Consider the following 26,287-nt stretch of genomic DNA (forward strand, 5'->3'; position numbering starts at 1 on the left):
TGTGAGCCCTGCTCTTCCTTTACAAGGGCTATTTTCAGGAGCTCCACTGGGGCTCTCTAAACAGGGAAACTCTCGGCTTCTTCCCCTGTACTCTGGTGGGAGGGTCACCCTTTGCCTCCTGGAAAGGAGCTGACACTGGGGACGGCTCTAAATCGGAGAAAGTGGGTCTCCTGTTTCCTGCCAAGGGTGCCCAGCTGAGAGGTGGGGGTGAGGTCCACAGTCTTCCTTTCTACATAGAGCAAGGTCACCTCCATCCAACAAAAGCCACCGAATCTGGAGAACCCAGGGACTGGAAGACGTACCCGGGCCCCCATTCTTCCTCCTACCAAAAAGCTTTCTTCTCCTGGGGTAAAAGTCTCCTAAATTAAGCCCTTTGGATAAATGAGAAAGACTAAGCCCTAAAAGGGAATGTAGGGAGAAAACTGCTATGAGTGTGCTGTGTGGGTCTTCGTGGTTCGGGATGAGAGCCCAAGAAGGCTCTGCTGGCCCCAGGAGTAGGTGGCAGAGATGGCTAGAGAGGCAACTCCACACCCAGAGACTGCAATGAGCTGGAAATGTGGTCGCCCTCACGGGAGAGGCGTGGGGCGAGGAGCTGTGCCCCACTCACACCCCCTGTTGAGCCTGAGCCAAGAAGCCACAGGGACACAGCAGGCCTGCAGGGACACTGGGCGCTGGGTGCGAGCCAGAGGCCGCCATGGCCAGGGTACAGGCCCCACAGGTTAAGGCCCTTGAGGGGGGCCTCCCTGTCAGTCATGACCAACAGCCTTGCCCCAAAAGGGCCCAGTAAGGAAGGAAGAAAGCAGAACTCTGGATGAGCTCAGCAGAGGTGAGACAAGACCCAGCAGGCTCTCAAAGAAAAAGGGAGCTGCAGGCCGCACTGGCAAGAACACGAGCAGGGAAGATGACAGCAACATGACCTCACTGCCTCCAGGGCACATCACCTTGGCCCGGGACTGACAAGAGGCCCCTTGATCCAGCCCAAGCCGGCAGCTGAATCAGTCCCAGCCCCGACCAGTCACTCCCCTGTCCTCAGAAGTTGTCAGTAGAGGGAAAGCAGCGGAGAGGAAGAGGGAGGTGGGGCGGTCATGAAGGTATGTCTCGGGTGGTCACAGGGACCCTCGGGTCTGGAGGGACAGGGAGGCTCTTCTCTTGGCAGATCATGAGGAGGAGGACACTGGTGACCAGGGCCTTTTCTCTGCAGTGAGGGGTGTCTGGGAATTTGAATCCAGAATGCAGGTCTGGGGGCAGGGCTGCAGTTTTTCACTCCGTCATCCTAGATGACTAGCGCAACAGCTTACATCTTGAGAAGAATCCGTACCCCCAACCCTCGGCAAGGTCAGAGTGTGACTGCTCACAGCAGCCTGCAAAACCCTGGTCAGTTAGTTCCTAGCCCGGCCACCCACCCCTGAGAATCCCCGGTGGCTCCTTCCTGAGCAAAAGCCTCTTCTTTCAAGAAGACAGCTATTAAGCGGCCACCTCCTGTTTCTGGGCCCAGACAAGTCTGATGGGAGGGCTCCAAGACAGGGCGCACAGCCCACCTCTGAGCTCTGAAGCTCCGCCAACCATTCCTCCAACTAGTCCAGGCATCTCCCAAAGCTCCCTGACTAGACATAGCACCTTGGTTTTTGCATGAGCAACGGGAGCGCCTTTCTTTCCCACTCAGGTAACCTTGCAGCCAGGCCCTGACTCTCAAGAGGCCGGTGCAGCCCCCTTGTCATCCCCTCTTCTAACAAACATCCCAGGAAGAGGAACGGAAACTGTTGGTAGAGAAGAGACACGTTTTTACATGAAAAGGACTGTTCTGTGGCAGTCGCCTTCAGGGTCCATCTCTGTCTCTCTGGGCCTCACTAGGTGATGGAGAGACGACTGGTCCCTTTCTGGCCCCTCCTAGACTCTGGCCCTTACTGGACACCGGGTGGGCTTGGGGGAGATGCTCTGGGAGTGTCCAGGCAGAGTCTCTTTCTCTCCTGGGGCCAGATGTGTGCCATGGGCAAAGATTATTTTCCCCACAAGGCAAAAATGATAGAAATGGTCCAAGCCTTTCAGAACCCTGGTTTTCTCAAGAAGGCGACAGGCCAAGCAAAGGCAAGCACAACGTTCTAGCCAAAGGTCACCCAGGAAGCTTGTGGTGGGCAAAGTGGGGTAAGACTCCCATCTCCAGTGACCGGAGCCAGCAGACAGAGAAAGCAGCTGGCGATGCAGCTCTCTCTTCAAAGGTGTGACGACACGAAGGCCACCCAGGGACTCCCTCATCTCAGAGACACCCTGTCCCCTCAAGACATCTCACTCTCTCGTCCTCTCTAAGCACCAAGGGCTGATGCAGCCAGCCTGCTCCCTGCACCTGTCAAAGCCGGGGTGTGTGGGCACCAAAGGGCTTCACTGGCCATTTCCTTCAAAGCTGTCCCCCAGGCACTCGAAATGCTGGTGGCTGAAAGACCAAGAGCAGCACCAAAGGAAGGGATCTTATTTAGGCACCAGCCTTTTGCTTCAGCAAAACCCGAGGAGACAAGAAGCAGGGCCCTGACACCATCCGCGCTCCAAGTGGGCTCCAGAAACAGGAGCCCCGCTCCCTGCACCCAGCAGGGAGGACAGTCTTTTCCGAGGAGGGGAGGATGGTGGGAGAGCTCAGCCCCTGCCTATCAGGGCTGCAGCCATCTGGAGGACAGAAATCACGGAGACTAGCCCACCAGTCTTGAGACACAAACACAGCAAAATGTCATCATGATCAGCAGGTTCTGTGCTAAAAAATTATAACTACACAGCATTTTCTCCAGTTCTGACACCTTTTTAATAGAAATCACTGTTTTTAGGAAACAAATAGCACTTTTGTAATTTTTTTTTTACAATGTTTCTTACCTTGATCTTAATTTAAGTAACACTAGGAAGACCTCAATATCTTTTATTTTCCTTTTTAATTAAAAAAAAAAAAAGTTGTTGTTGTTGTTTTTTTCCCCAGATACAAAGATTTTTGCCCTTGCATAAAAAAACAGTGCCCCGAACGATGACACAAGGACTCACACAGACTCACTGGACCTCACTGACACTATGATTCCTATTCTACCATGCAAGGTCTCGACTACCCTTAATTGGACTGTCAGCCTGAAAAACAGCTTTTCTATTCCTTATTTTAGTTTTTGTTACCAAAAATGTAAAATAAACAACAAAATAAAACTTTTTTTTTTTAAAGAAAAAAGGAACAAAAACAAAAATTAAAAAAAAAAAAGAGAAAAGAAACATCTCCATTCGATTCACACACACCTGGGTCGCGTGCTGCTTCACTCAGGACCTTCTCTTCTTATAAATATAGAAACGGGATGGAGCTTGTTTTCAAGTAAAATCACTGATCCACCGTTTTTCCTTCCTCGACACACACACACACACCCTTCTTCCCTGCCCCGGGCAAGGGCCACCTGAGGCCTGGTTCTGCTTGTTCTTGGAGAGGGAAGGTAACCGGCTCACCCATGGGGATGGCACCAATTTGCCAAAGCAGGGAAGGAACCTGGGGAGTATGGGGGCGCCCAAGGTTGGGAGCGGAGTGCTCCGGAGAAGAACCGGGTGGCTGGTTCTTGGTGTCCATCTCTCCGGGCACGGTGCCCTCTTCAGACACTATGAAATACTGCTTATTCGGTACACTGTTCCCACCCCGGCTCCCTCCCCTCCCCTCCTCCACCCCTCCTCTGGGCACTGGGGTTGGTGAAATCTCCCTTTCCTCTTTTTGGTTTTATAGTAGTGAGAGTTTAGAAACAGAAAGCCCACGCACTCTTTGGACTTGTCTCTCCACCCAGACAGACGGCTCGGCAAACAAGGGTCTGAAACCTGCTCTCCCTCCGCCCGGCCCTGCTTCCCCACCCCGACCAAACAAAAACAAACCCATTGTGGCTGTGGAGGCTGCTGCAGGCACACACTGGTGTATAATAGAGAGAGTAAATATATTATTTCACTTGGCATGGTGCTGGCAAAGAACCTCCAGCTGGCACTATTTCATGTAACATGGTCCAATCTTTGCATGTACACACAGAATAAGAAGGATCAATTGGCAAACTCTGGTGCCACCTGGCACAAGCATCTTCTCTCTCTCTGGAACCAAAGAACCAAAAGAATTCTGTATTTTCCAGAAGAACTCCGGCTCGGCTCTGCTAGAGTCTTCAGTGTTTTGCTCTCCTTGCCGCCGGGATCTCGTGGCTTATCCTTGCAGGGCTCTGTTATTTAGTCTCTTCCCCCGGGTTACAGTTCGCTGTGCAGCTCTGGGAGGAGGAGGAGGGCGGGGAGGGGGCCGGCGTGGAGGTGCTGGCGTTGGCAGGGGGCGTGCAGTCCGGGCCGTTGGAGAGGGCCCCCACAGTGGCCTCAGAGTCTACAGGTTTGGAGAGGTCGATGCCGTGGATGAGGCGGATCAGCTGTTTCACCTTCTCCAGGGAGCTGTGCATCTCCTTCTGCCGGGCCAGGATGGTGTTCTTCATTTCCATGCATTTCTGCAGCCAATGAGAAGGGCAGCGGCACTGAGCCTCCGGCTGTCCTGACAGGCCCAGCAGCCCTCTCCCTGTGGGCTAGGGTGCAGCCCTACACCTTGCTTTGCTCCACCTCGAGCGGGCAAGTGGGCGCTGCTACCCAAGGGAAGGAGGAGGCCCAAGAAGCGAGAGAGAGGGAGGGAGTGAGTGGTTTCAAAGCCCACTACTTGACACTAGGACTTATAGCCAAACGAATCACCGCTATAATACTGTAAAATGAAGGGCATTTTAAAAAAAAGGGCTCTCACAGCTGAGCTGAAGCTGCTTTGAGCAGGCCTGGGCATGCTTCTACCTTGCTGATATGCTCCGGACTGGGCTGAGCTTTCCAGGATAGACACAAGCCAGTGGTATCCGGATTCAGTTTAAGAGCTTACTGAAGACCACTGGGACAGTAGGAGTTCAGAGGCAGGGCCCTAAGGCGGGATATTCACTGATATTTAGGAGAGTCAAAGACTCCAGCCAAGAGAAGGCCTTCTGCTCGGTCATGGACAGGTAGCTGTTTGCTGTGTTGTATGAGGGCAGGAGGAGAAGGGGACGACAGAAGATGAGATGGCTGGATGGCATCACCGACTCAGTGGACACGAGTTTGGGTAGACTCCGGTAGTTGGTGATGGACAGGGAGGCCTGGCGTGCTGTGGTTCATGGGGTCAGAAAGAGTTGGACACGACTGAGTGAACTGAGCTGAGCTGAACTGATGAGGCCTCCCACACCTGCTGGCTTCTGTTCTAGGCAGGGAAAGCGATGTGAAACCTGCCAGCCACAATGGGCAGTACAATGAAGAAGGACAGCAAGACTGCCACCTGGCATCCATGAGGGCTGGGGCCACATCACTGCAACAAGAGGACCTACTCAGTGGAAAAGGGACCTACTCAGTGAAAAAGAAAGCCTGCTCTGGTCAGGAGGAGCCTCTGAATCTCTGCGGCAAACACAGCTCTCCTTCCCACCTGGTCAGCCAGGCTCGGCGGTGTTTACTTCCAGTACTCATCTCCAGAAAGCGCTCCTTCTCGAGCTGCGCAGGGGACCCTAGAGAGGCTATCAGCAGGGCGTGGGAGAGGGGACAGGAGGGAAGGCCCTGCGGACGGGCCCGCTAGCTAGCTAGAGCTACTGGGAAGAGTTACACATGGGGACCTGGTCTGCTCAGGTGGCTCCACACTCCTCCCAACACGCTCAGGAGCTCACTGGGGTGCTGGCTATGCTCCTATAGCTGCTACTTGACCTCTTCAAGTAACAGAGAAAATCTGGAGACTGAAAACCTCTCAGATCAAAGCCAAGAGGATGCTCCAGAGCTTGGCTAAGGCACCATGCACCAGCTGGCCCCCTGTACCTGAGGACCAACCTCTAACTGGAGGCAAACTGTGACCGCCTAAGGTAGCAGTGTCAGTAAGCTTGAGGAATGCATCAACCCTTGAGAGCCACACATCCTCTGACGCACATGTAAAGTTCTGCATCTCTGTACCTGTCACTGAAGGCATGAGGTTGACTTACACTTATAGAACTGCTGAGCTGTTTCACCTTCTGCTCTAATTGTTCTCGTTCTTGTTTTAAATCTGAACTCCATTTAAGTAATTTCTGTTTCTCCTCTTCTTTTGCTGGGAAGGAAAAAAAAAAAAAGGAACTTAGTCCCACGTGCCATCAGTACACAGAACCTGCTCACCTGGACTTCCTGTTCTACATGTAAAAGGACGCTAAGAAAACTGTCAGTGGCTTGGGCCTGGCATTACATATAAGATCTCACTTAAGTTTTCCTCCCCCAAAAGTACTATAACCAACTTTTTATTTCATGCAATAAAGCTTTTCATGTGTAATTTTAAAGTTCCCTTTGAAAACATAACAAATACTGTCACTACTTTTAAACAAAGGCAGGCTCACTCAAAAGGCAGTATGGATAATTCTTTACCTGCTTTGTAGGCGATATAGGAATGAACAATTGCTAAAGTTCCAGGCCATGGAATTGCTTCTTCCTTCTTCAGCATCTGAAAAGATTTTCAAATTTTATCCTTGGGAAAGAAGTATAAGCATACATCCCCTGTGTAACAACAAGCAACAGTGTCTGTCGCTATTGGCAGACAAAATCCAGGAAGGATTTATGGTGGCAGTATGGCAAAACCCATGGTATAGTTTCTGGACTACGAAGTTCCAGTTTACCAGCATGAGAGAATAAAGGTCACTGGCAGGAAGAGCCAAGCCACCTGAGCCCCAGCATAGGCACAGGTGGGGACTGGGCTGGGCGTTCCCAACTTTTCAGACCTGCTGCATGACCCTCAGCTACGGCCTATGGTCAGAACCATCAGCACACAAGCTGCACATCTGCGTGATGGCAGCACCACAGGTAGGATCATCCCTGACCTGACACGGGCTGCCTATCTCAGTTTTAGCTTATATGTCCCTCAAAGACAGCCTGATCGAGGAAATTAAATATCAACCCCAAACACTGAAGTATAATCTAGAGCCTATGAAGAAAATTATCAGAGGGTCACAAAGCAGCATCAGTATGAGGACTGTCTCTACTACATCATGGAGACAGAAAGGACGAAGACTAGAGATTTAAAGGGGGAGACCAGAAGTCTCTCGAATCAGGATTCCAAAAAATCAAGCAGGGCTCCTAAAGCTTGCTGAGTACTGGGCTTATTTATTTACTATTTATATGCTTGCCTACTTTCAAAAAGGTCTCAGGACAGCTTATCATAAAAACATAAAGACATACATGAATCATTGAGGAAAAAAAAAATCAGAAACTAAACAGAAAGGGGAGGGAAGGAGCACTGTTTCTCTTCTTTCAAGTGCATTAAATATTAAGACAGTACTGTATAGTTAGTGCTCTGATCCTGATGAGAACACGGGTTAAAAGTAAAACTGTTCTTATTTGAACTAAATGATCAATTGCATATTCTCCTTTAAGGATTTTATTTCCAGAGTTTCAACCATATGCTAAGTTTGGACCATTTTTAGAGAATGAGGCAGACAGTACTGTGGAGTTTTAAGGGTAACGGTAATAAAAAGATACATCATTTCAAACAGAGAGAAGCAGTTAGGGCTTCTCCGCCTTACATGAGTCACTGCCTCATGAACTGAGGACCTCGGAGAGGAGAAGCTATGCAGGTGAGGGCTTGTCCTGTAGGTATGGCAGACGTGGCCTGGAGAGCTACCGGAGCGGGAAGAGACTGTGCTGTTCCCCCAGATGACAGGGGAGGGGGGTCTTTCTCCTCCTCTGTCTCTCGTCCTCTCTGACCCATCCCACAGTACCTGGTCCTGACATCTGGGACAGATCCACATGCCCTTGGGAATCGTTTTCAGAGGAGGGTCTAAGCAGTCCAGATGATATACACGGGAACACGTGTCGCACATCAGCAACTGGCCACTTTTTCTGCAAACACTGCAAAAATCTTCATGGATATCACCCTATGACATTGTGAGGAAAGGTAAAGAAAGGACAAAAAGGTAAAAGCTGAATGTTAACATGCACGTTCTGAATACACATAATAAATGTTTTAGGACAATCAGCTGTGTCCCTCCAACTCATTACAAGAGTGCTCAGGAAAAGCAGGAATTACCAATGGTGCAAGCCCCGACCTGGTCCATACTGTTGGGGCTCTCCAGGTAGGGCCGGTATTCTTAAGAGTTTACAGGAGACTGTAACTCTGTAGTCACCCAGGCCAAAATGAGCTTTAGAGGCAACAGCTCAGCATTTATGTTTTAGTACAGTCCAACCCACAAATCATAAAGTTGAAAGACCTTGAAATCCGTTCATCAAAGTGTTCCACAATACGATAGCGAAAATTCCAATTACCTATCGTTTTTCAGAGGAGTTTAGAAAAATTGGAAAAGACAGACAGACAAGAAATGGAGGCTTTTGTTAAACACTTTGGTTGTTCTGGGAGGAAAACTACAGTCAAAATTCACACGGGAAAGGATTAAGTCGGGAGCATGTTAAACTCCTATAAGCATTCTAACACGATTAAAAACGCCAAACACCTGACGGTGTTCTCTTAAAACCGGCACTTGGCATCTGCTGTGCAATGGCCCATTCTATTCCGGGAGGCCTTATTCCTCCCTGTAAGACGCTTCACCAGATGGAAGAAGAGGAGCAGCCTCAGTGCGCTCTACTAGTCCCCCCTCCCCCCACCAGCGACAGTTCTGGTACTCAGGTGAGTCTGCCGGAGCCCTCACGACCAAAGGCACCATCAGGAAAAAGCAGATCTATTTAAAATTTGGAGAGAACACATTTTTAAAAAATGAGGTATTAAAGAAGTGGTCTCCAGCGAGTCAATCCCTCGCCCGTTCTCTGAACAGGATTAATGCTGCTGCTAAGGACACCAGGGAAGGGAAAACCGAGGGGTCATGCCAGAGGTTAGCTAAGAAGGCAGTGCCACAACTTGGGGCAGACTCCTTTTCACTTCCAGTGTGTTGTTTTAGAATTCCAGGCTATTCCGCCAGAAGGTCTAATACAGAAACTCTGCACAGGAAGCAAAGACAGAGCAATGCTCAGTTCTTCCTTTCTATGATATAACCTTTCAGCCACCACTGCAGAAAGTGAAAGTGAAAGTCGCTCAGTCGTGTCCGACTCTTTGTGACCCCACGCACTATAGACTCTGTGGAACTCTCCAGGCCAGAATATTGGAGTGAGTCATCTTTCCCTTCTCCAGGGTATCTTCAGGAATGTTATCTTCTCAGACCTACAATTTCTCTCCAAAGGAAAGGAAAGGAGACTACCTGGCAGTATCTACATATCTAGGGTATCTGGTGAAATAGAAAACTGGCTGCAAAAAGTTGTAAGATACATCAAAGTGTGGATGGATGCTAATCTTTTTTAGTAAAACAATGTTACCTTTGGACAATTACAAAAAAGATACTTGGTACATGTGCAAAAATACTGCAGGAGAAGGCAGCCTAACAGTTTAATTTCAAAGGCACTGAAAGACATGAAGGTTTCTCTCCTAGATTAACTGTGACTTTCTTCTTTTGTTCTTAAGATCAGGCTGAGGGGAGTGCTCCTCTAGACAGCTCATCTTTCTTAAACCACAGCCACATGCTTTAAGTCTGTGACTTCAAGAAGTTTAGACAAATTTTAAGGTTTCTGAAACTCTTTTACATGAACCACAGGTAAAATTATCAGTGATGAAGTAAATGAGGCAAACTGGACATCTTATCCCAAATACCTATCTTATTTTTTGGGTAGAGTTCTTGTTCACTTCCCTTTGCTACTGAGTAAGGAGACCATCAGGAAGTGGAAGGTGGAGAGTACATAAAATAAAGGTTAAGTAATTTCTTTCAAGTTCCTAAAGCAAAGAAAACTCTTACCTTATTTACTGCTATCTTATCCTATAGCAGCAGTCCATAATCTTTTCAGTGCGAGGACCCCTTAGTAATTTTAAGAATTAATAAGCACTTTTGTCTACCTCAAACTGCTCTTGTTTACTTCAAAGTGCTTTTTTTTATGTGAGTTCTACCTATTGCTGTTTATTGTACTAAAACTTTTAAAGCTTTTTTATTTTGAAATAATAACAGAATCACAGAAAGTTACGAAAATCATGTACTGAAAAACGTTAAAACCCAAGAACACACAGGTACACCTTTGGTTAGCCCTCAGTGATGATGTTATTACTGATCACGTCAGATGTGGAAAACGTCACTGTCCTACGCTTGAGAGAATGAGAATGAAGACGGCAAAGAACATTTTAGTGCTATCATTAGAACACTTCTGATTTTATATTTTGATTGATACTATATTTGAAAATACTTATTTTGAACCCCTGAAAGAGTCTCAGGGACATGCAGACCACACATTGAGAACTACTGCCCATCAAAATGGAATATAAAATGCTAAGATATGTATTTCAGCCACACAAAATTGATTCTTTGCTTAAAGAAAGCAGAGGAAGTCCCACAGAGGTGCTGCCCCAGGTCCAAAAGCTTATTAGGCTTCGGTGACTGACCAAATTACTACCATAAACCAAACAGCAAGCTGAATGATGGCTGACCCAAGAGTCTGCTAGGAGCTAAGGGGTGTATGTTTTTGGGAAACACCCTGGCTATATCAATCACAACTTCATCATTTGCTAAAAGAATTTTCAACCACGTCAACATATCTTTTCTTCTCACAAAAACGATGACAGTGGCAACAAGTATATCCTAAAGATTAGTGACCGGCTGGGTCTTATATCACTAGCTCCTTCTGGATGATTATTGATCCCTAGGAAAGGCTTGCCTCTCGACCGTGATTGTTTAATTAACGTTGTTGGGGTTTACGCTACCTGGAGGCAAACACAGATAGAGCCCTGTGTGCTGATTTTAATCACTGCCACTGTTGGGACACTGAAAAAGTAGAAGTCAATTATCTTTAAAGAAAACCCATTCCACTAGGGTTTTTATTTATTTGGTTTCTTTGGGTCTTAGTTGATGCATGTACGATCTAGTTCCCTGACCAGGGCTTGAACCAGGGCTCCCTGCAATGGGGAGCATGGAGTCTTAGCCACTGCACCACCAGGGAAGTCCCATCCATTCTACTAGGTGTAACCTAGAAGGTTCTCAAAATATTTAGTGGTTTTAGAAAAGCTTTATTTCACCTTTAGTTTCCTGGAAAGAACAAAGTTTGCATTTTAAGATGCAACTTGGCAGAAGCTTTTCAGTTTGTGATTTGATCTGAATGGATCCTTTGGGTTCAGTCAAATAAAATCATAAACGCTCTAAGTCAAAAGTCATAAACATAGCATTCTTTAGCAATGGTAACTCAACTGCAGATCCACAGTCGCCTGTTCACCACCATTTGTGCACCACCTTGCGAAGGATCCCTACCACGAAACTGTGAGCTGGCAACACCTTGGCAATGCTTCAACTGAGGAAAATGGAGACCATCCTTGGGGCCAACAAACAGGGCTTTTGCCAGTGTCCTGGTACTTGTTAACAGGACAGGCAGAAAATCTGTGTCAACCAGTAATGCCAAAAGCCAATGCTGAATCTTGAGAGCAAGTCTAGGCCTGTAGCCTTGGTTATGTCCAAGGAAGGAAACCTGCTCGAGAAGACGACTCCTCCATGACCCTGGTCCTCCAAAGACAACGCTTACTTTGCTGCTTCTGGAACTGTAACTCATGCTCTGCATACAGTATTCTTTTGCTCTGTGGAGAGAAGCAGACCACTAATAGAGTAGGGCATGGCAACCCACTCCAGTATTCTTGCCTGGAGAATCCCATAGACAGAGGAGTCTGGTAGGCTACAGTCCACGGGGTCGTAAAGAGTCAGACATGACTAAAATGACAGCATGCATGCATGCAGGTCATTAATAAGTACCAAGAGAGACTTCAAGCTGAAAGCACATTTTACCTGAAGATGTAGCTTCAGGTAAAGACAAGCTCTGTAATCCACAAAAGAAACGGGTCATGTACAAGATTAACTCCTTGGTCTCTCTTCTCAAACCTGCTCTTGTCATTCCAGTAAACGGCAGCGTCATCCTTTCAGTTGTTTAGGCTAAAATCTTTGGCTATTCTCTTTTCTCTTACATCCCCTTATCTAATTCTGCTCATTCTTCAAAACAGACACGGACCCTATCAGTTTTCTCCACCTCTGCTTCTGACACTCTACTGGGCCAAGCCATCGTCAGCTCCTGCCAGGACGCCTACAACGGCCTCCTACCTGGTCTCTCTCTGTGCTTCCACCCTGCCCTCCTCAGTCTCCTATAAAATCCAAGTAAATTCTGCAAATGCCTTAAAAATAATAAATGCAGGCAAGCACCATCAAAAGACGTTAAAATCACTGAGTAAGACTGCTGTCAAGGCTATGGTTTTTCCAGTGGTCATGCATGGATGTGAGAGTTGGACTGTGAAGGAAGCTGAGAGCCAAAGAATTAATGCTTTTGAACTGTGGTGTTGGAGAAGACTCTTGAGAGTCCCTTGGACTGCAAGGAGATCCAACCATCCATCCTAAAGGAGATCAGTCCTGGGTGTTCATTGGAAGGACTGATGCTGAAGCTGAAACTCCAATACTTTGGCCACCTGATGTGAAGAGCTGACTCATTTGAAAAAACCCTGATGCTGGGAAAGATTGAAGGCAGGAGGAGAAGGGGATGACAGAGGATGAGATGGTTGGATGGCGTCACTGACTTAATGGACATGGGTTTGGGTGAACTCCGGGAGTTGGTGATGGACAGGGAGGCCTGGCGAGCTGCAGTTCATGGGGTTGCAGAGTCAGACACGACTGAATGACTGAACCGAACTGAAGACTGCTGGGGTATTTTTACAGACTCAAAGCTATCTGCACTTAAGGTAACAGGCACCTTTACGAGTAGAGACATCTGATGGTGTCTACCTTAGAGATGAAAGCTAACATCAACAATGAGATAGATGGACAACACATGCCTCTTGAGATGCACTGAGAAGGGCTCATCAGCATGTATTTAGTGCTCCTACAAAAATGCACACCTGGAATCTATTCTTGAGGAAACAATCAGATCATCCAAATGGAGGGACACTATACAGCACGTGGCTTATCTTTTAAAAAATGGTCATGTCATGAAAGACAAAGACGGGCTGAAAAACGGTTCCAGAGTAAGGAGACTAAAGACAAAGCACCATAAAAATTAATGTCAAAAGTGATCTTGGATTGGATCCTGGAACAGAAAAAAACAAAGTGCCACTAAGGCATTTACTGAGACAACTGGAGAAATCTAAAGATGGGCTGTATATCATCATAATAATGTTTTATCATATTAAAGTTCCTCAATTTGATAAGTTTATTGTGGCTATGTCAGAGAATATCTTTGTTTTTAGGAGATATACACTGAAGTATTTCGGGTAAAGCTTCATGATGTTTGCAACTTCTTAACTAGGTCGGCAAAACAAGTGTGTGTGGAGGGGTGGGGAACAGCAAACGTGGCAAAATTATACCAGTTGGTGAATCTAGGTGAAGGGTATACATTTGTTCTCTGTATTGTTATTGAAGCTTTTCGGTAGGTTTGACATTTTTTCAATATAAAAACTGGAAAGTAATGCCACTTTTCTACTTAAAACCCTCCAGCATCTCCCGTCTCGTTCAGAGTTAAAGCTGCAAGGCCCTGCAGGGCGGGCCTGGCCCTCTGAAGTCTCTTCTCCCACAAGCTCTCTTGCGTGCTCGCCAAGAGCCTCTCTATGCCACGCGCACTTCCTCCTGTGAGCAGGGCTTCTGCTCTGCTGTCCCCTTGGCGTGGAATGCCTCCCCAAAGATGTTCCCACCTACCCCATTCCCATCAGAGACTCTCTCTCACTGCTCTCCATAAAACAGAACCTCCTGCCGTAACTCTGATTTTGTGCCCCTTTGCTTCACTTCACGTTTCATTACCTGACATTTAAATGTTCATTTGCTTAGCCGCTGCCTCTGGCCTTGCAATGTGGAGTTCCCTGAGGGCAGGGATTGGTTGTGTTCCCTGTTCTGTCCCCAGCCTCAAGAGCAGCACCTGCTCAGCAGAGGGTGTGCAGTATCTGTTAGGTGAGGGGTGGGGAGCGTGCAATTTACACGCCTGCAGCCTCAGGGGCAGGCTGATGCTTTCTCAGGAACCTGTTTCTGATCAATTCTGCTGAATAAAGTTGCTTGAAGGAAAAGTTTTCCATGCCTTAAATTCTACTTGAAGCAAGAAACAAGGACTGCTGGGGGAAATGTGCACCTTTGTCCATTACCCCCACTCCCCAAAACTGATGACAAGACGCCTGCACACCTCTCAGTTACAGGAGCTGACTTCCCCACCCCATCCCTCTTCCTGAGAACTCCTTCACTGCGGATAAAATCCAGACTAGAGCCCTGACCGAGCTTCCTGACGTGTTATTTAACATGATTCTCAAGTACATGGCAGGACCTGGGGCCCTAGCAGAAAGCTGCCTCACATGGCACATAGTGTCCTGGAGGGATGACTGCTATTCCAGGATTAGTCAAGGAGATGCAGCTGGTAAGGAGACAACATATGATAACGGTTTCCCCGATTTCACGTCTGAGAAAGAGAGTGAGCTTTCCCCAAGTTACTTACGTCTGTGGAGGTGGGGCTGGGCAGGGACACAGGCTGAACAGATGCAGGGAAAGTGAATGTGGTCTCTGTCTTTTCATTTTCAGGGGAGTCAGGATGACTGGATGGGGGGGATGTTGGGGTAAGGGCTCCAAACCCCAGCACTGCATTGTATTTTGGAGGACGACCTATATACCGAGAGAAGGGAACAAAAGGGGAAAAAGGGGGGAGGGAAAGAAAGGGGGAAAAATGGTCTTACATACCTTTGGCCAGTGTTCCTCATTGGCTAGCATGGAAAAGGAAGTGAGGTAGCAGACAGAAAGTTAATACAAAGTCCCAAAGAGAGGAAGAGAAGCAGAGATTTAAATGTCATTAGAAACAAATGCATGAGTCTCGAAGGGAGGATAAGAGAGCCTCAGAGAATGGCAGGAGATTCTGGGTCATATGTTAAAGGTCTTCAACTTGGGCAGATTATAGAGACACTCCTCAACTATTACAATCTGAGATTTCTAATGGGAAAACAAGATATCAAAGCTCAACGGGAGTCAAGGCCAGGGATAAATGTTTATTTTCCTGTGTCTTCTGCACGTTGTTCCCTAAGGTTTTTCTGCAATTGCTATCCATATAATAATATTAATGATTCTCAGTTCCCAGAGATATTCTCGAGGACTTCTGATTGTCCTTTTCTCTCCTATACACATTTTGGTCACTTCACTTTATGAGGGTGGAGAAAGGCGAAGGGAAGAGGCAAAATTCAAGTTAACTACTCTGCCCCTTGCTGGCAGAGCTAGTAAGAGAGATGTTCTGGGAGCAGCTGAAACCTAACACCTAAAAAGATGTTGTGGGCCTAACAACGACTTTAAGTATGTCTGGACTCAGATACCCTCCCCAGTTGATCACGGAGTGCTCCCTGCTTCCATCACAAACATTCTGGTGAACTACCTGTCCTAGCGTCTCAGGTAAGGCCCTGTCATCAGTAACACTGCTCACTGAGAGAGCTGGTCTGAGCAGGAGCATGTTGCATCAAACTTCACAGCTACAGAGAATCTACAAATGAGTCCTAATGGGTGTCAGAAGTCCAGGCCAACCCCTCTTGCCTTATGATATATCAAGTCAGGGTCTTTGTCTTCCAGAGGCCAAGGTCATAGCTTCTAAGATGTCAAGTGATCAAAAGTGTACACTCAGCGTACCACAGGCAAAAAAAAAAAACAAAAACAAAAACCAGGTAAACAACTGCCTACGAGTACTGGTGAATGGTATATGGCATCATGACTTTGCCAACAGTTATTATTTATATTAGAATTATGTACAAGAGTCATGATTCTGTCAGATATTACACAAATATTACCTATCTGTGTTAAACCGGCACTGTCTGCAGTACAGAGACAGATCATACTGGTTTGTCTTTTCTAAGGTATTTAGTGCTGCTAGAAGGGAAAGTGGAAGATGAATGCTCTTTGTTTACCCACAGTAGGCACGTCCTAGGCATTGTGAATGCAGGCTTTCATCCTCTGACCTTGGCAAGAGATGCCAAGGTCTTTCTGGCTCATTTAACCCCTATCCTCTTAGCAGATACTGCCCACTGGCAGGCCAATTAACTGTAGCTTCTGGCTGGGGGCTCCTCTCTGAGAATTATGTCAGAGGTCACTAAAAATTGCCAAAAACAAAACAAAACTACAGAAAATAACCCATGACACTGTGGCCTAGGGATTAATACGAAGCAATCCCAGTGACTCCGGGACTCCCATCTAAGTGTGTTTTGGCTTCCAGAGGAGGGACTGATGAAACACTGGAATGGGTCACTAAGGCGGGTGTGCTATCTCTCTGAGGGGAAGAGGTGGGCATGGTACAGTTGGAGCCCTGCCTAAGGCAGACAAAGGGTCGGGGTGACCGCCTCAGCTTCCAGCAGCCCTGAGACGGTGTGTGCACGCACACAAATCAGCACGCTACTCCACTCGCTCTGCAACCTTTCTGGCCTAGAAGTGTAATTCAGGGCCACATTATCATGTGGAGAAAGGGACCTTGGGCTCTATTACTGCCATCAAAGAACAATTCCAGAGCCCTGTTTATGAGCTTGAACTCTGAGCCGTTAAGACCTATTCAGGCCTGCTTGTGCTGAGAGTGGAGACTGCCCTGAGGGTGAGGTGGGGGGGGGGGGAACAACTGGGGGATGGAGCTCTTCAGGAGTTTCTGCTTTGGGGAGCCTGTTTTGACAGTGATCTTTTCTTCCTTAGTTGGAGATGCTCTCTTCTCTCATACATTCTAAATTCTCAATGTGGCTACCCTTCTCCTTCCTAGGAAGCCTGCAGCTCACAGACGCTTAAGAGTGATGCTCGGTCCTCACTGTGTCAGGACCATTCAGACACTACTAAGAACACCTTGGCAACAGCAGCGTTCTGTTTGGCTCAATGATGCTAAAACGCTTCCTCTTACAGGGTGTTCTGTTCACTGTGCTATTCATCAACAGCCTGGTGGGCCTGGGGCAGAAATGCTGCATTAAGCCATTCCCCTGAGCCAGCTCTGCCAGAACTCCAGGAAGGCAGCTTTGATCCAGTCTACAGACCTCTAATAAGAAATCTCACTCTCTTTTCCCCCCATTCTCAGAGAACAGCAACAAGACTATTTTCAAGGGGTACAGGAATTAAGACAGGACAATGGGAGGAGGGAGGGGAAGGAAACACACACAGAAAGCAAAAGCAGCAGCCAGGGGAGACACAAAAAGGCACTCACCTCTCTTCCGGGTCCCGGGATGCATTGTACTGTTCAGGTACGTGACTGCACTCTTCTTGCGCTTTGGGGAATGAAGATGGAGAGGTGACTGGCTGGACAGCATGGTTATTACTAAACTGGCGCAAGCTAAAGACCAAGCACTGCAGGCCCGCCAACTTGCCAGCCAGTTAGTGCCGGTCACCCTAAGATGCGGGGTTATTACATGTGCTTGGCTCTGAGAGAATACTCCAGAGAAGCCTGTCTCTGCTTCAGGAGACAGTCATACTCAGATGACAGGATGAGTTAAATTTTTAAGGTAGGTTTGTAGCTACTTGAACTTCGGGAATAAATTAAGGGGGAAAACAGTGAGAAAAATGATATAATGGGATCGGCCAGAGAAAAATCCACCATTTTACAAAGCTGGCCAAGCACAATCTGGGTACTGCTCTTAAGCAGGTTTTCAGAGGGGACGCACTGAACGAGTTGTGAATAAAACTGAACATGTGAAGGAAGGGCCGAGTGTTGACAAGAGTACCTCCGGCTCAAAGACCGCACCACTGTACACCGGATTCGCTGTTGTTCTTCTTTTCCGTTCTTGCCTCTTGCTTTGGATTTCTTGGGAAAGCAAAAGGTTTGGATTAGAAGAGAGGCACGGAGAAGCCCACCAAGCTTGACTTCCCTGTCTACCTACTGGTCTTCCCATGACAAGTTAACAAACGAGAGCAAGTCTCTTGGTTCCCCTGCAGCCTCGGCCAAGGCCAGCACGCGGCTGGGAGCAAACACGTGGGACCGTTTCCTCTTGCCTCTTGGAGGGCAAGGCCGTGCTGTCCTACAGGGTGGTTCTCTGTGGACTGAGAGCTTAACAGTAGACCACACTTGTCAACAGCTGTCCTGGTCTATTTTTAGGTCACTATAATACAGGTGTGGATGAACTTTATCCACAGACCTAGACTGAGTAATCACAGTTTACCATTCTTGAATTAAATAACTAAGAGAGGTACAGCTCTGCAACTATTCCTAAGATTCTGATAATCAAAAGGGACAGAAATTCCAAGACTTGTCAGAGGGCCATTTGCTACTTTGTGCTGCCAGGAGAAAAAAAAAGTAGTTTCTCTAAGTGAACAGCAGTCCCCTTAATCCAGGCAAGTAGGGAATTTCCCCAGGACAATAGTGTGGATAAATAAAGACAGGAGAGAAGCTGAACATTAGCTAGAAGGAAGGTAAGTTTACTCCAAAAAAAAAAAAGTCCACACTGGTTGAATCACACTGTGTTCCAATTTTCAAGTCTAACAATAAATTGAACACTGTTTTTGAGAACAAAGCTCTAGGCCAGAAGCAAGGCAGCACCATGAATGTCTTCTCTTACCTTCTAGATGGTCATGTGTTACCAACCCTAGAGACACCATGAAGGCAAGTTTCTGTGCCAGAGAAACAAAAGAAGAATATACTTCAGTTTGGGTTCTCACAAAGCCAACTGCATGTTCCCAGTTAGACTCCTAGGGAAAGCCACCCAATGGCTGGTGGCAGGAAGAAAGCCAAGTTCAGGTGAGCAAGGAGCAGGCACCCTCTGCTCTGAGAAGCTATGAAGCTGCCCGGGAAGCTTTCTGATCTTACAGGAATCAGAAGAGAAGGACTGGGGCCTTTATCTTCTACTTTCTCAATGGCAGAAATCACAATCTTGAAAGATCTAAGTTTTCCCAGAAAAATTCTCTAAGAGAAAAGAGGACTCCACACTGAAAAAACAAACAAAAAAACACACGGAGAGTGTTCCACAGAGCTTCCCATACAACAAGCTCCAAATTCTAAGAACTTCATTTGTGATACCGGGTCAAGAGTTCTTGTATTTTTATTACCACTGACTGGACAATGAAAGTTCAGTTCAGTTTTCAGGACAATGAAACCTCAAAGCTAAGAGTTTTAGGAATGCTAGCAAGGTGGTTGTGCTTAATACTGTGACTTTCCAATCAACCATGGACCTATAAATTATAGAGTGATGATTTCTCTCTGACCACCACTCTCAATGCTCCATTGGAAGCTAGGCTGATGAGAACACTGGACTCCAAGTCTGGAACGTTCATTGCTTAAACATGGAGTGAGCAACAGATTGATTACTACTTTGGTGTTTGGTTGGATTTGAGTCTGGAAAGTATGTCTTCATTTTCTGCTATAGCACTGCATGCAGCTGCTAAATATGCCAAATGATAAATCATCAATTTCTCTAACTGATGAATAAGGAAACATCATTAGTTGACACTCCTGCAGAATTATTAATACCACAATTTGGTCTTTGAAAATCCAGACATTTTACTCTCAACATTAAACATCATGATATTCTGGCCTGAACTGACAGGTTCAGGCTACTCAAGTTACTGAGTGTTTTATAAAGATAATCTTGAACAAGCCACTTGAGAACACAGAAATGTCCTTTACTGGTATTCTCAGCATCCTGAAGAAATGTTATTATTTTATTTCTTATTTCAAAAGCAGGTGGGCGCTTGTCCTCCCAACAGCCTGAGTGCTTCAGTAAGGAAAGCCTTGGACTTGGTGCCCATTCTATACACTGCATACACTTTGCAGCTGCCAATTAGCTGCATTCCTCATTTTCACTTATTCCTTCAAAACTTAAGATCAGAAGACTGTCTCCCAACTGTTCTGTTAATAAAGCAGTGTGTGAACTAACATTCTGATGCACCTTCTTTTAATCAAGTAACAGCACCCTTCTTGGCCACTCACGTCCAACTCCTCTTCGCCAGTCTAGATCAAGCTCATAAAAGAATTACTACATGGGGAAAAAAATCTCTTCCATAGAGCTGATTTTTAGTGATAAATAGAATAAAAAGTCAAGAACTCTGGCCTTACCTATGTATCACATGTGTACCAATAACTAACTTATCCTCTTTATGAAAGTGATTCTGTCCAATTAGAAATACCTGTTATTATACAAGGGTACTTGCGTGTCTCCATGGTGCTACTGACATAAGATATCCTTCAGTTTCTTCTGATAAGGGAATTTTGCTAATAATCTGCTCTCTTTTTCACCCTTCAAGCCTAATACTTGACACTAATTTTGCAGATGATTTTGTAAGTTTCTCAGCAACGTGCATGACTAGTACTTCTTTTTGGTTCAAGTTCTGGTCTCTTCTTTAAAAAGCAGATTAAAAATTAATTCATTTCATATCATAAAGAATAATAATTTGTACTTGTAGAAAAACCTGAACTGGCTTGATAAATCATTGCTCTAAAAAATGACATGAAGCTTTGATGGCTTCATGCCACTATCTGACATGGTTTCATTACAAAGACTGCACTGAGGACAGAAGGGAATGGACTGCTGGTCTAGTAACATCCAGCTATCAGACATTCGTCATCATATTACCTGTCCACATTTCTCTTTTAGAGCTGCTTGTACAAAAGCATCCACTATAATATTCTATTGTCCAAGGACACACAAATTCACAATCTGTGTTTGTACCAGAGTTCTGTTTGCTATCTAAGTTTATAAGTCTATATTCATTTGCAGCACAGATGTTACTGTTTTCATCCCTACTTTTGTGCTTCAATGATCTACTTTCGAGCTGCTGATTCATCTGGGATTTGGGGATCTAACAATACAACAGTAATAACAAAAATGCACATGTAACAAGTGTAATCAACAACACAGATAGACGTTAACTGTGAATGGGACAGCTTATAGACACTGGCTGAGACAAACGGAACAGAATGATCATCAGGAATGCAGGGGGTACCTGGGGAAAATGGTCACGAGCCACACAATTCAAATCTGTGACACAGCTATGGAATCTCTGTCTGCCAGCTCGTGAACCCTACAGGCCACACTCTTAATCTGTCCCAGGCCAACCTGATTTGGCAATAACATCACTGAAGAGTGAGAAAGCACAAGAAGAGGAAACCAAGTGATTCAGAAAGCAAGGGTCCCCCCTGATGTATGAGAGTAAGTCACATCTCAGAGCCTGAGCCACGCCCGGGAGGGCTGGGCCTACCTGAGGGTTCTCCTCCCGTTTTGGTTTGGGTGCAGCAGGCGGAGTGACGGTGCGGCTCTCCGTTTGTTTTTCATCTGTTTCTGTGTGGGATTTAACCGTCTAGGAGAGGAAAATTAAATGAAACTTCAGAATTCACTTTTTATTAGGAGAATAAAAGCAAACATACTTTGTTGCCAACAAGAGAGAAAAGAACATACTCAAACCGGAAACATTAATAAAGGAGGTAATATGGACTTCAGGTTAGAAGGGGGAGGGACTTCCCTGGTGGTCCAGAGGTTAAGACTCTGTGCTCCCAATGGAGGGGGTCTGGGTTCGATCCCTGGTCAGGGAACTAGATCCCACATGCTGCAACTAAGACCCGGAGCAGCCAAAAAAAAAAAAGATTACAATAGTCTATTTCTATGTACTTTAGGATGCAGGAGTAGTTTTCCAGAAATAAGTCCATTCTTGTTACATATAGGTCAAGCTCTGGTTCACAGTGTGCTTAAGATCTGAATGATGTTAAAAAAAGAAAAAAGTCTTACATACACACTTTTCTATTTCAGAAGAATCCCAATCACAGCCTTAAGAGAGGTTGCAGAACTCCCCTTACTCGGGACACTTAAAATCTGCCTGTATCATCCATTAGAGGAGAGATGCAGTCACCGAGGAAAGACTATACTGAAAAAGGCTGACATCCTGATTGCAGCCAACCTCACCTTCCAGGTGCATTCATTCAAACAAAACACCACCAGTAGCATTACCATCTTCAGACACAAGAGGAAGCTAGCAAATTGGTAGACTGGGGGCTGGGTTGGCCTTTCTATTCTTATCATGACCCAATGGCTAATTCATGTAATGAAACCCTCTGTAAATACTGAAATGATATTAGAACAGTGGATACAAAACTATATAAACACAAACCTAATTTACTTTTTCAAAATTGAAAACAATGCAGATCCAAGTGGTCTTTTTGTATGGCGACGAGTAATTAAGGAAAAGTGAAACTCTCTGATTACTGATGAGAAGGAGCCAAACAAAAGCCCACTGTAGAAAGAAGGTTCTACAAGCAGGATATCAGAAGATCTCAGAAATCATTATGTTGTGAAATATTTTACTAGATCTGAAAAACAAACATCATAACAAAGACTTTTCACTTTACTTCCTGGCCACATCCATCATTTTCCTCTGCTCCTCACATTATTCCTTCAGGAAAGTTTCAGTATCTGCCTTATCAGAACTGTGGCAACCACTAGCGGCATAAATGCTACCTTGTGTTTTGGTTTTTTTTTTATCACTGTAATATTTCCACCTCTGGACTATACAGAGGCCACTTGAGAGCAGGATTGTTCTACACACTTCAGCATCCCTCTGCACCCAATACAGGGCCTCACCATAGAGCAGGTATGCTGTAAAGAGGTGCTGATCTTCTGAGTGGGGAGTAGAACCTACCGGAAGAATCACTTGCTCTCCTCTCTCACACACTTTTTGTTTTAACCAAAAAGGACACATTTCCCCCATAAAACAAACCACCAAACACACCTACAAAGGAACACAATGGGAGAGTAGTTTCTAGCGGTAGTTTTAAGGTCCTGCGTGCCCAGGAAGCTTATTTCATAGCTCTGTGGATCGGAACAACAGGAGTCTGATGGGGGAGGGAGAAGGGGTCAATTACAAGGGTTTGTTGCTCTACTCCAAGGCTGTGTGAAGTCTCTTGGGGTTTCTTATTTCCATCTCTAGGGCTGAATAAAGCAGGTAGTGGTAATGCCTCCAGGGAAGATCAAACCAATTCCTCTTCGCTAAGGAATTATCCAAGGTTCAAATTTTCTCTCGTGTAAGAAGAGTGCAGCTATCTCAAGGTTACATAAAGAATACCAAAATCATCCAAGAAAATAAAGATAAAGTAAACGAAACAACAGGACGGGGGACTTTCCTGGTGGCTCAGTGGTAGAGAATCCGCCTGCCAACGTAGGACACACAGGTTCAATCCTTGGTCCAGGAAGATTCCACATGCCACAGGGCAACTTGAGCCTTGACTTGACTGCAGTTCTGGCCAACTAATCTGAATGCAAATTTGTCAGGGACCTTGAGCCAGGACCACCAAGCTGAGAGGCAAACTGATTTCTGACCTCAAGAACCATGTGGGATAATAAATTTTTGTTGTTTAAAACTGCTTACAAGAAAAAAAAAACATTAGGGGAGGGGAGTGACATCACAGAAATGGCCGGACAGGGAGTTTTATAATCATTCCTTTCACTGAAACAAACATTAAGCTGGCAGAAACAGACAGAATCAACTTTTTAAAATGTTGGGATCTAACAAAAAACTGAGAACAACCAGTGAGACACATACTGAACAGAGAAGCTGCTAGATTTTGTTAAGAAACGATTTTTCCCTCCCTGCCTACAAAGCCATCCGCTAGCTCAGCAGAGGCTCTGGAGATGGCAGCCTGTGCTCCTGGTGTGTTTTGCTGGACCTTGTTTTCAACGTGTGGCTCTGTATTCTGACCTGTCTGGTAATCCCCTGAGGACTGGTACAGAGGTTGACCTTTGTTTGCCCGCCTAAGGCTGGAGTGGCTTTCCAAGTGCCATCTGATGAAAGCATCTAAAGACATAAGCTACTCGCAGTTATGTGTGCAAGGATGCTGGATGGAGTATGCAGCAGACAGACTCAACGGCCTAGGAAGAAGGAAGCGGAGGAGGAAGATTCTTAGAGGAGTAAAGGCTTTAAATGGCTATCCCATACACTGAGGAATCCAGAGTGCATAGAGCATTACCGGGACTAGATGCATCCTTAGAAAAGAGCTGAGAGAACCCTAAGCTTGCACCTCTGCTGATGTTTGAGCTCTATCCAAGAAGGAGGTGAAGTCTAAGACAGTTACAGGTGGCCTGTTTAGCACTGAAGGAATGCCCCTGCTCAAAGCCAATCAGCAAAGGCCAAGAGAGGGTTTTCTGTTTTTGTTTTAATTTACTTATTATTACCTTTTTCTTCTTTTTGGCTCCAGTTGTTTAAGTAAATCTAATAGGACCAGAGATTTCAATAACCACAGATGACAAGAAATAGTATTTGTAAAAATAGTCTGGAAAAGGCACTACACAGAAAAACAACAGAGGCTCTCAACAATCAATAACAATAAACCCTGGGGTAGGAGGAGAATCTAATTTCCAGAGTTATCACGTTGTAATTTAAAAGTGAACGTTTTTCACAATTAGGAGGCACACAAATAAACAGGAAAGTATAGCTGTTTCACTGGGGAAACACAATAATAAGACACTGGCCTTCAGGAAGCCCAGACATCAGACTCCCACTGTCTTAAATATGCTCAAAGAGCTAAAGCAAACCATGGCAAAGAACGAAAAAATAACCCGGGAGAACAACAGCTTACCAAAAACAAAATATTAATACAGAGACAGAAATTATTTAAAAGCAACAAATAGAAATCTGTGACTAAAAAATAGTTGAAATGAAATATTCACTAAAGGAGTTTAGGCTAAAGAAATAATCAGTGAACCTGAAGACAGGACAACTGAAATTAACCAGTCTCAGGAGCAGACACAAAAGCGAATGCAGAAAAATGTACCAAGCCTAAGAAGCCTGTGAGACACTACGAGCATACCAACACATGTGTCAGAATGCCCAGGGGAAAGGAGAGACAAAAACACAGAAACGGTCTTTACAGAAGCACCAGCTGCAAACTTCCCAAATTTCATGAAATACAGGATCTACAGGCAAACCTTGCTTTATTTGCTGCACTTCACGTTATGAGATTTTGCAGATGTTGCATTCTTTACAAACTGAAGGTCTGTGGCAATCCTGCCTCTATGTCACATCTTGGTAATTCTCACAATTTTTCAAACGTTTTTGTTATTATTATATCAATAATATAAATAAAGTGTTTTGCGATCAGTGATCTCTGATGCTACTACTATAGAAGGTTATAACTTGCTAAAGGCTCAGATGATGGTCAACATTTTTACCAATAAAGCATTTTTAAATTAAGGTATATGCATTTTTTTTTTTTTGGACATAACGCTACTGCACACTCAGTAGACCACAGTATAAGCATAACTTTGATATGCATTGAAAAACCAAAAAATTCCCGTGACTACCTTTATCTGCTTTATTGTGGTGGTGTGGAACTGAACCCACGGTATCTCCGAGGTTCGCCTGTATACATCTAAGAAGCTCAATGACCTCCAAGGAGGATAAACTCAAAGAGGACTTATACTGAAACTGAAACACAACACAATCATACTGTCAAAAGCCAAAGAGAATCTTGAAAGCAGCAAAAGCAGAACAATGCATCACCCCTTAGTAAGGGGTCCTCACTAAGATTAACAGTCAGTTTCTCATCAGAAACCAGAGACCAGAAGGCAATGGGATGACATGTTTAAAGTGCTGAAAGGACCTCCTTGGTGGTCAAGTGGTTAGACTCCACACTTCCACTGCAGGGGCACGGGTTCAATCTCTGGTCAGGGAATTAAGATCCCACATGCCATGTGGCGTGGCCAATAATAAATGAATGAAGTGCTGAAAGAAAAAAGACTATCAACCAAGAACTCCATTTCCTGCAAAAAGCCAATGGAGTTCATTGCTAGCAGGCCTATCCTAAAAGAACTCCCTTTAGATTATTCAGGATGAAATAAAAAAAACCTTAGACAGTAAATTAAACCCCCTCCCCCAAAACAAAAACTTCAGTAAAGGTAACTATATAGATTAATGTAAAATCTAGTATTACTGTAGCTTTGGTTTGTAACTTTCCTTTCTGCTTCCTATACAATTTAAAAGAGAAATGCATAAACAGAAATTCTAAATATGTATTCATGGCTACACAATACATAATGATGTAATGTGAGACAGTAACAACGTAACGGCTGTGGGGGGCGGTGAGCAGAGCTTTTGTGCACTACTGAAGCTAAGCCGAGATCAAATAAAATCAAATCACATTGGTCCAAAAAGATGTAAGACATGTAGGTAACACAAAGACACAAAAAGGTATCCGTCAAAGAATGGAAAAAGACACTGCATGGAAACAATAGTCTAAAGAGTATAGGGATGGCTATCCTAATATCAGACACTTAAACTCACTTTAAGTCAAAGATTGTTATAAGAGACAAAAAGGTCATTATATA

General features: G+C 45.3%; 1 protein-coding gene across 5 annotated transcripts in view; it reads right to left on the reverse strand.

Moving 5' to 3' along the window:
* Positions 1 to 2,924: 2,924 nt before the first annotated feature.
* PHF21A (PHD finger protein 21A) overlaps positions 2,925 to 26,287 on the reverse strand; it is a 187,977-nt gene continuing 164,614 nt past the window's right edge. For all 5 annotated transcript variants that reach the window (XM_068988372.1, XM_068988374.1, XM_068988373.1 and 2 more), the window contains 9 exons: positions 21,177 to 21,275; positions 18,542 to 18,593; positions 17,711 to 17,790; positions 17,197 to 17,257; positions 14,491 to 14,654; positions 7,749 to 7,904; positions 6,403 to 6,478; positions 5,991 to 6,094; positions 2,925 to 4,469 (listed from right to left, as the gene is read on the reverse strand). In XM_068988372.1, the coding sequence (XP_068844473.1) occupies positions 4,203 to 4,469; positions 5,991 to 6,094; positions 6,403 to 6,478; positions 7,749 to 7,904; positions 14,491 to 14,654; positions 17,197 to 17,257; positions 17,711 to 17,790; positions 18,542 to 18,593; positions 21,177 to 21,275 (1,059 nt within the window). In that variant the 3' untranslated portion in view covers positions 2,925 to 4,202. The remainder of the gene's footprint in view (positions 4,470 to 5,990; positions 6,095 to 6,402; positions 6,479 to 7,748; positions 7,905 to 14,490; positions 14,655 to 17,196; positions 17,258 to 17,710; positions 17,791 to 18,541; positions 18,594 to 21,176; positions 21,276 to 26,287) is intronic.

Source organism: Capricornis sumatraensis, chromosome 16, assembly GCF_032405125.1.
Source record: "Capricornis sumatraensis isolate serow.1 chromosome 16, serow.2, whole genome shotgun sequence".
Lineage (NCBI taxonomy): Eukaryota > Metazoa > Chordata > Mammalia > Artiodactyla > Bovidae > Capricornis > Capricornis sumatraensis.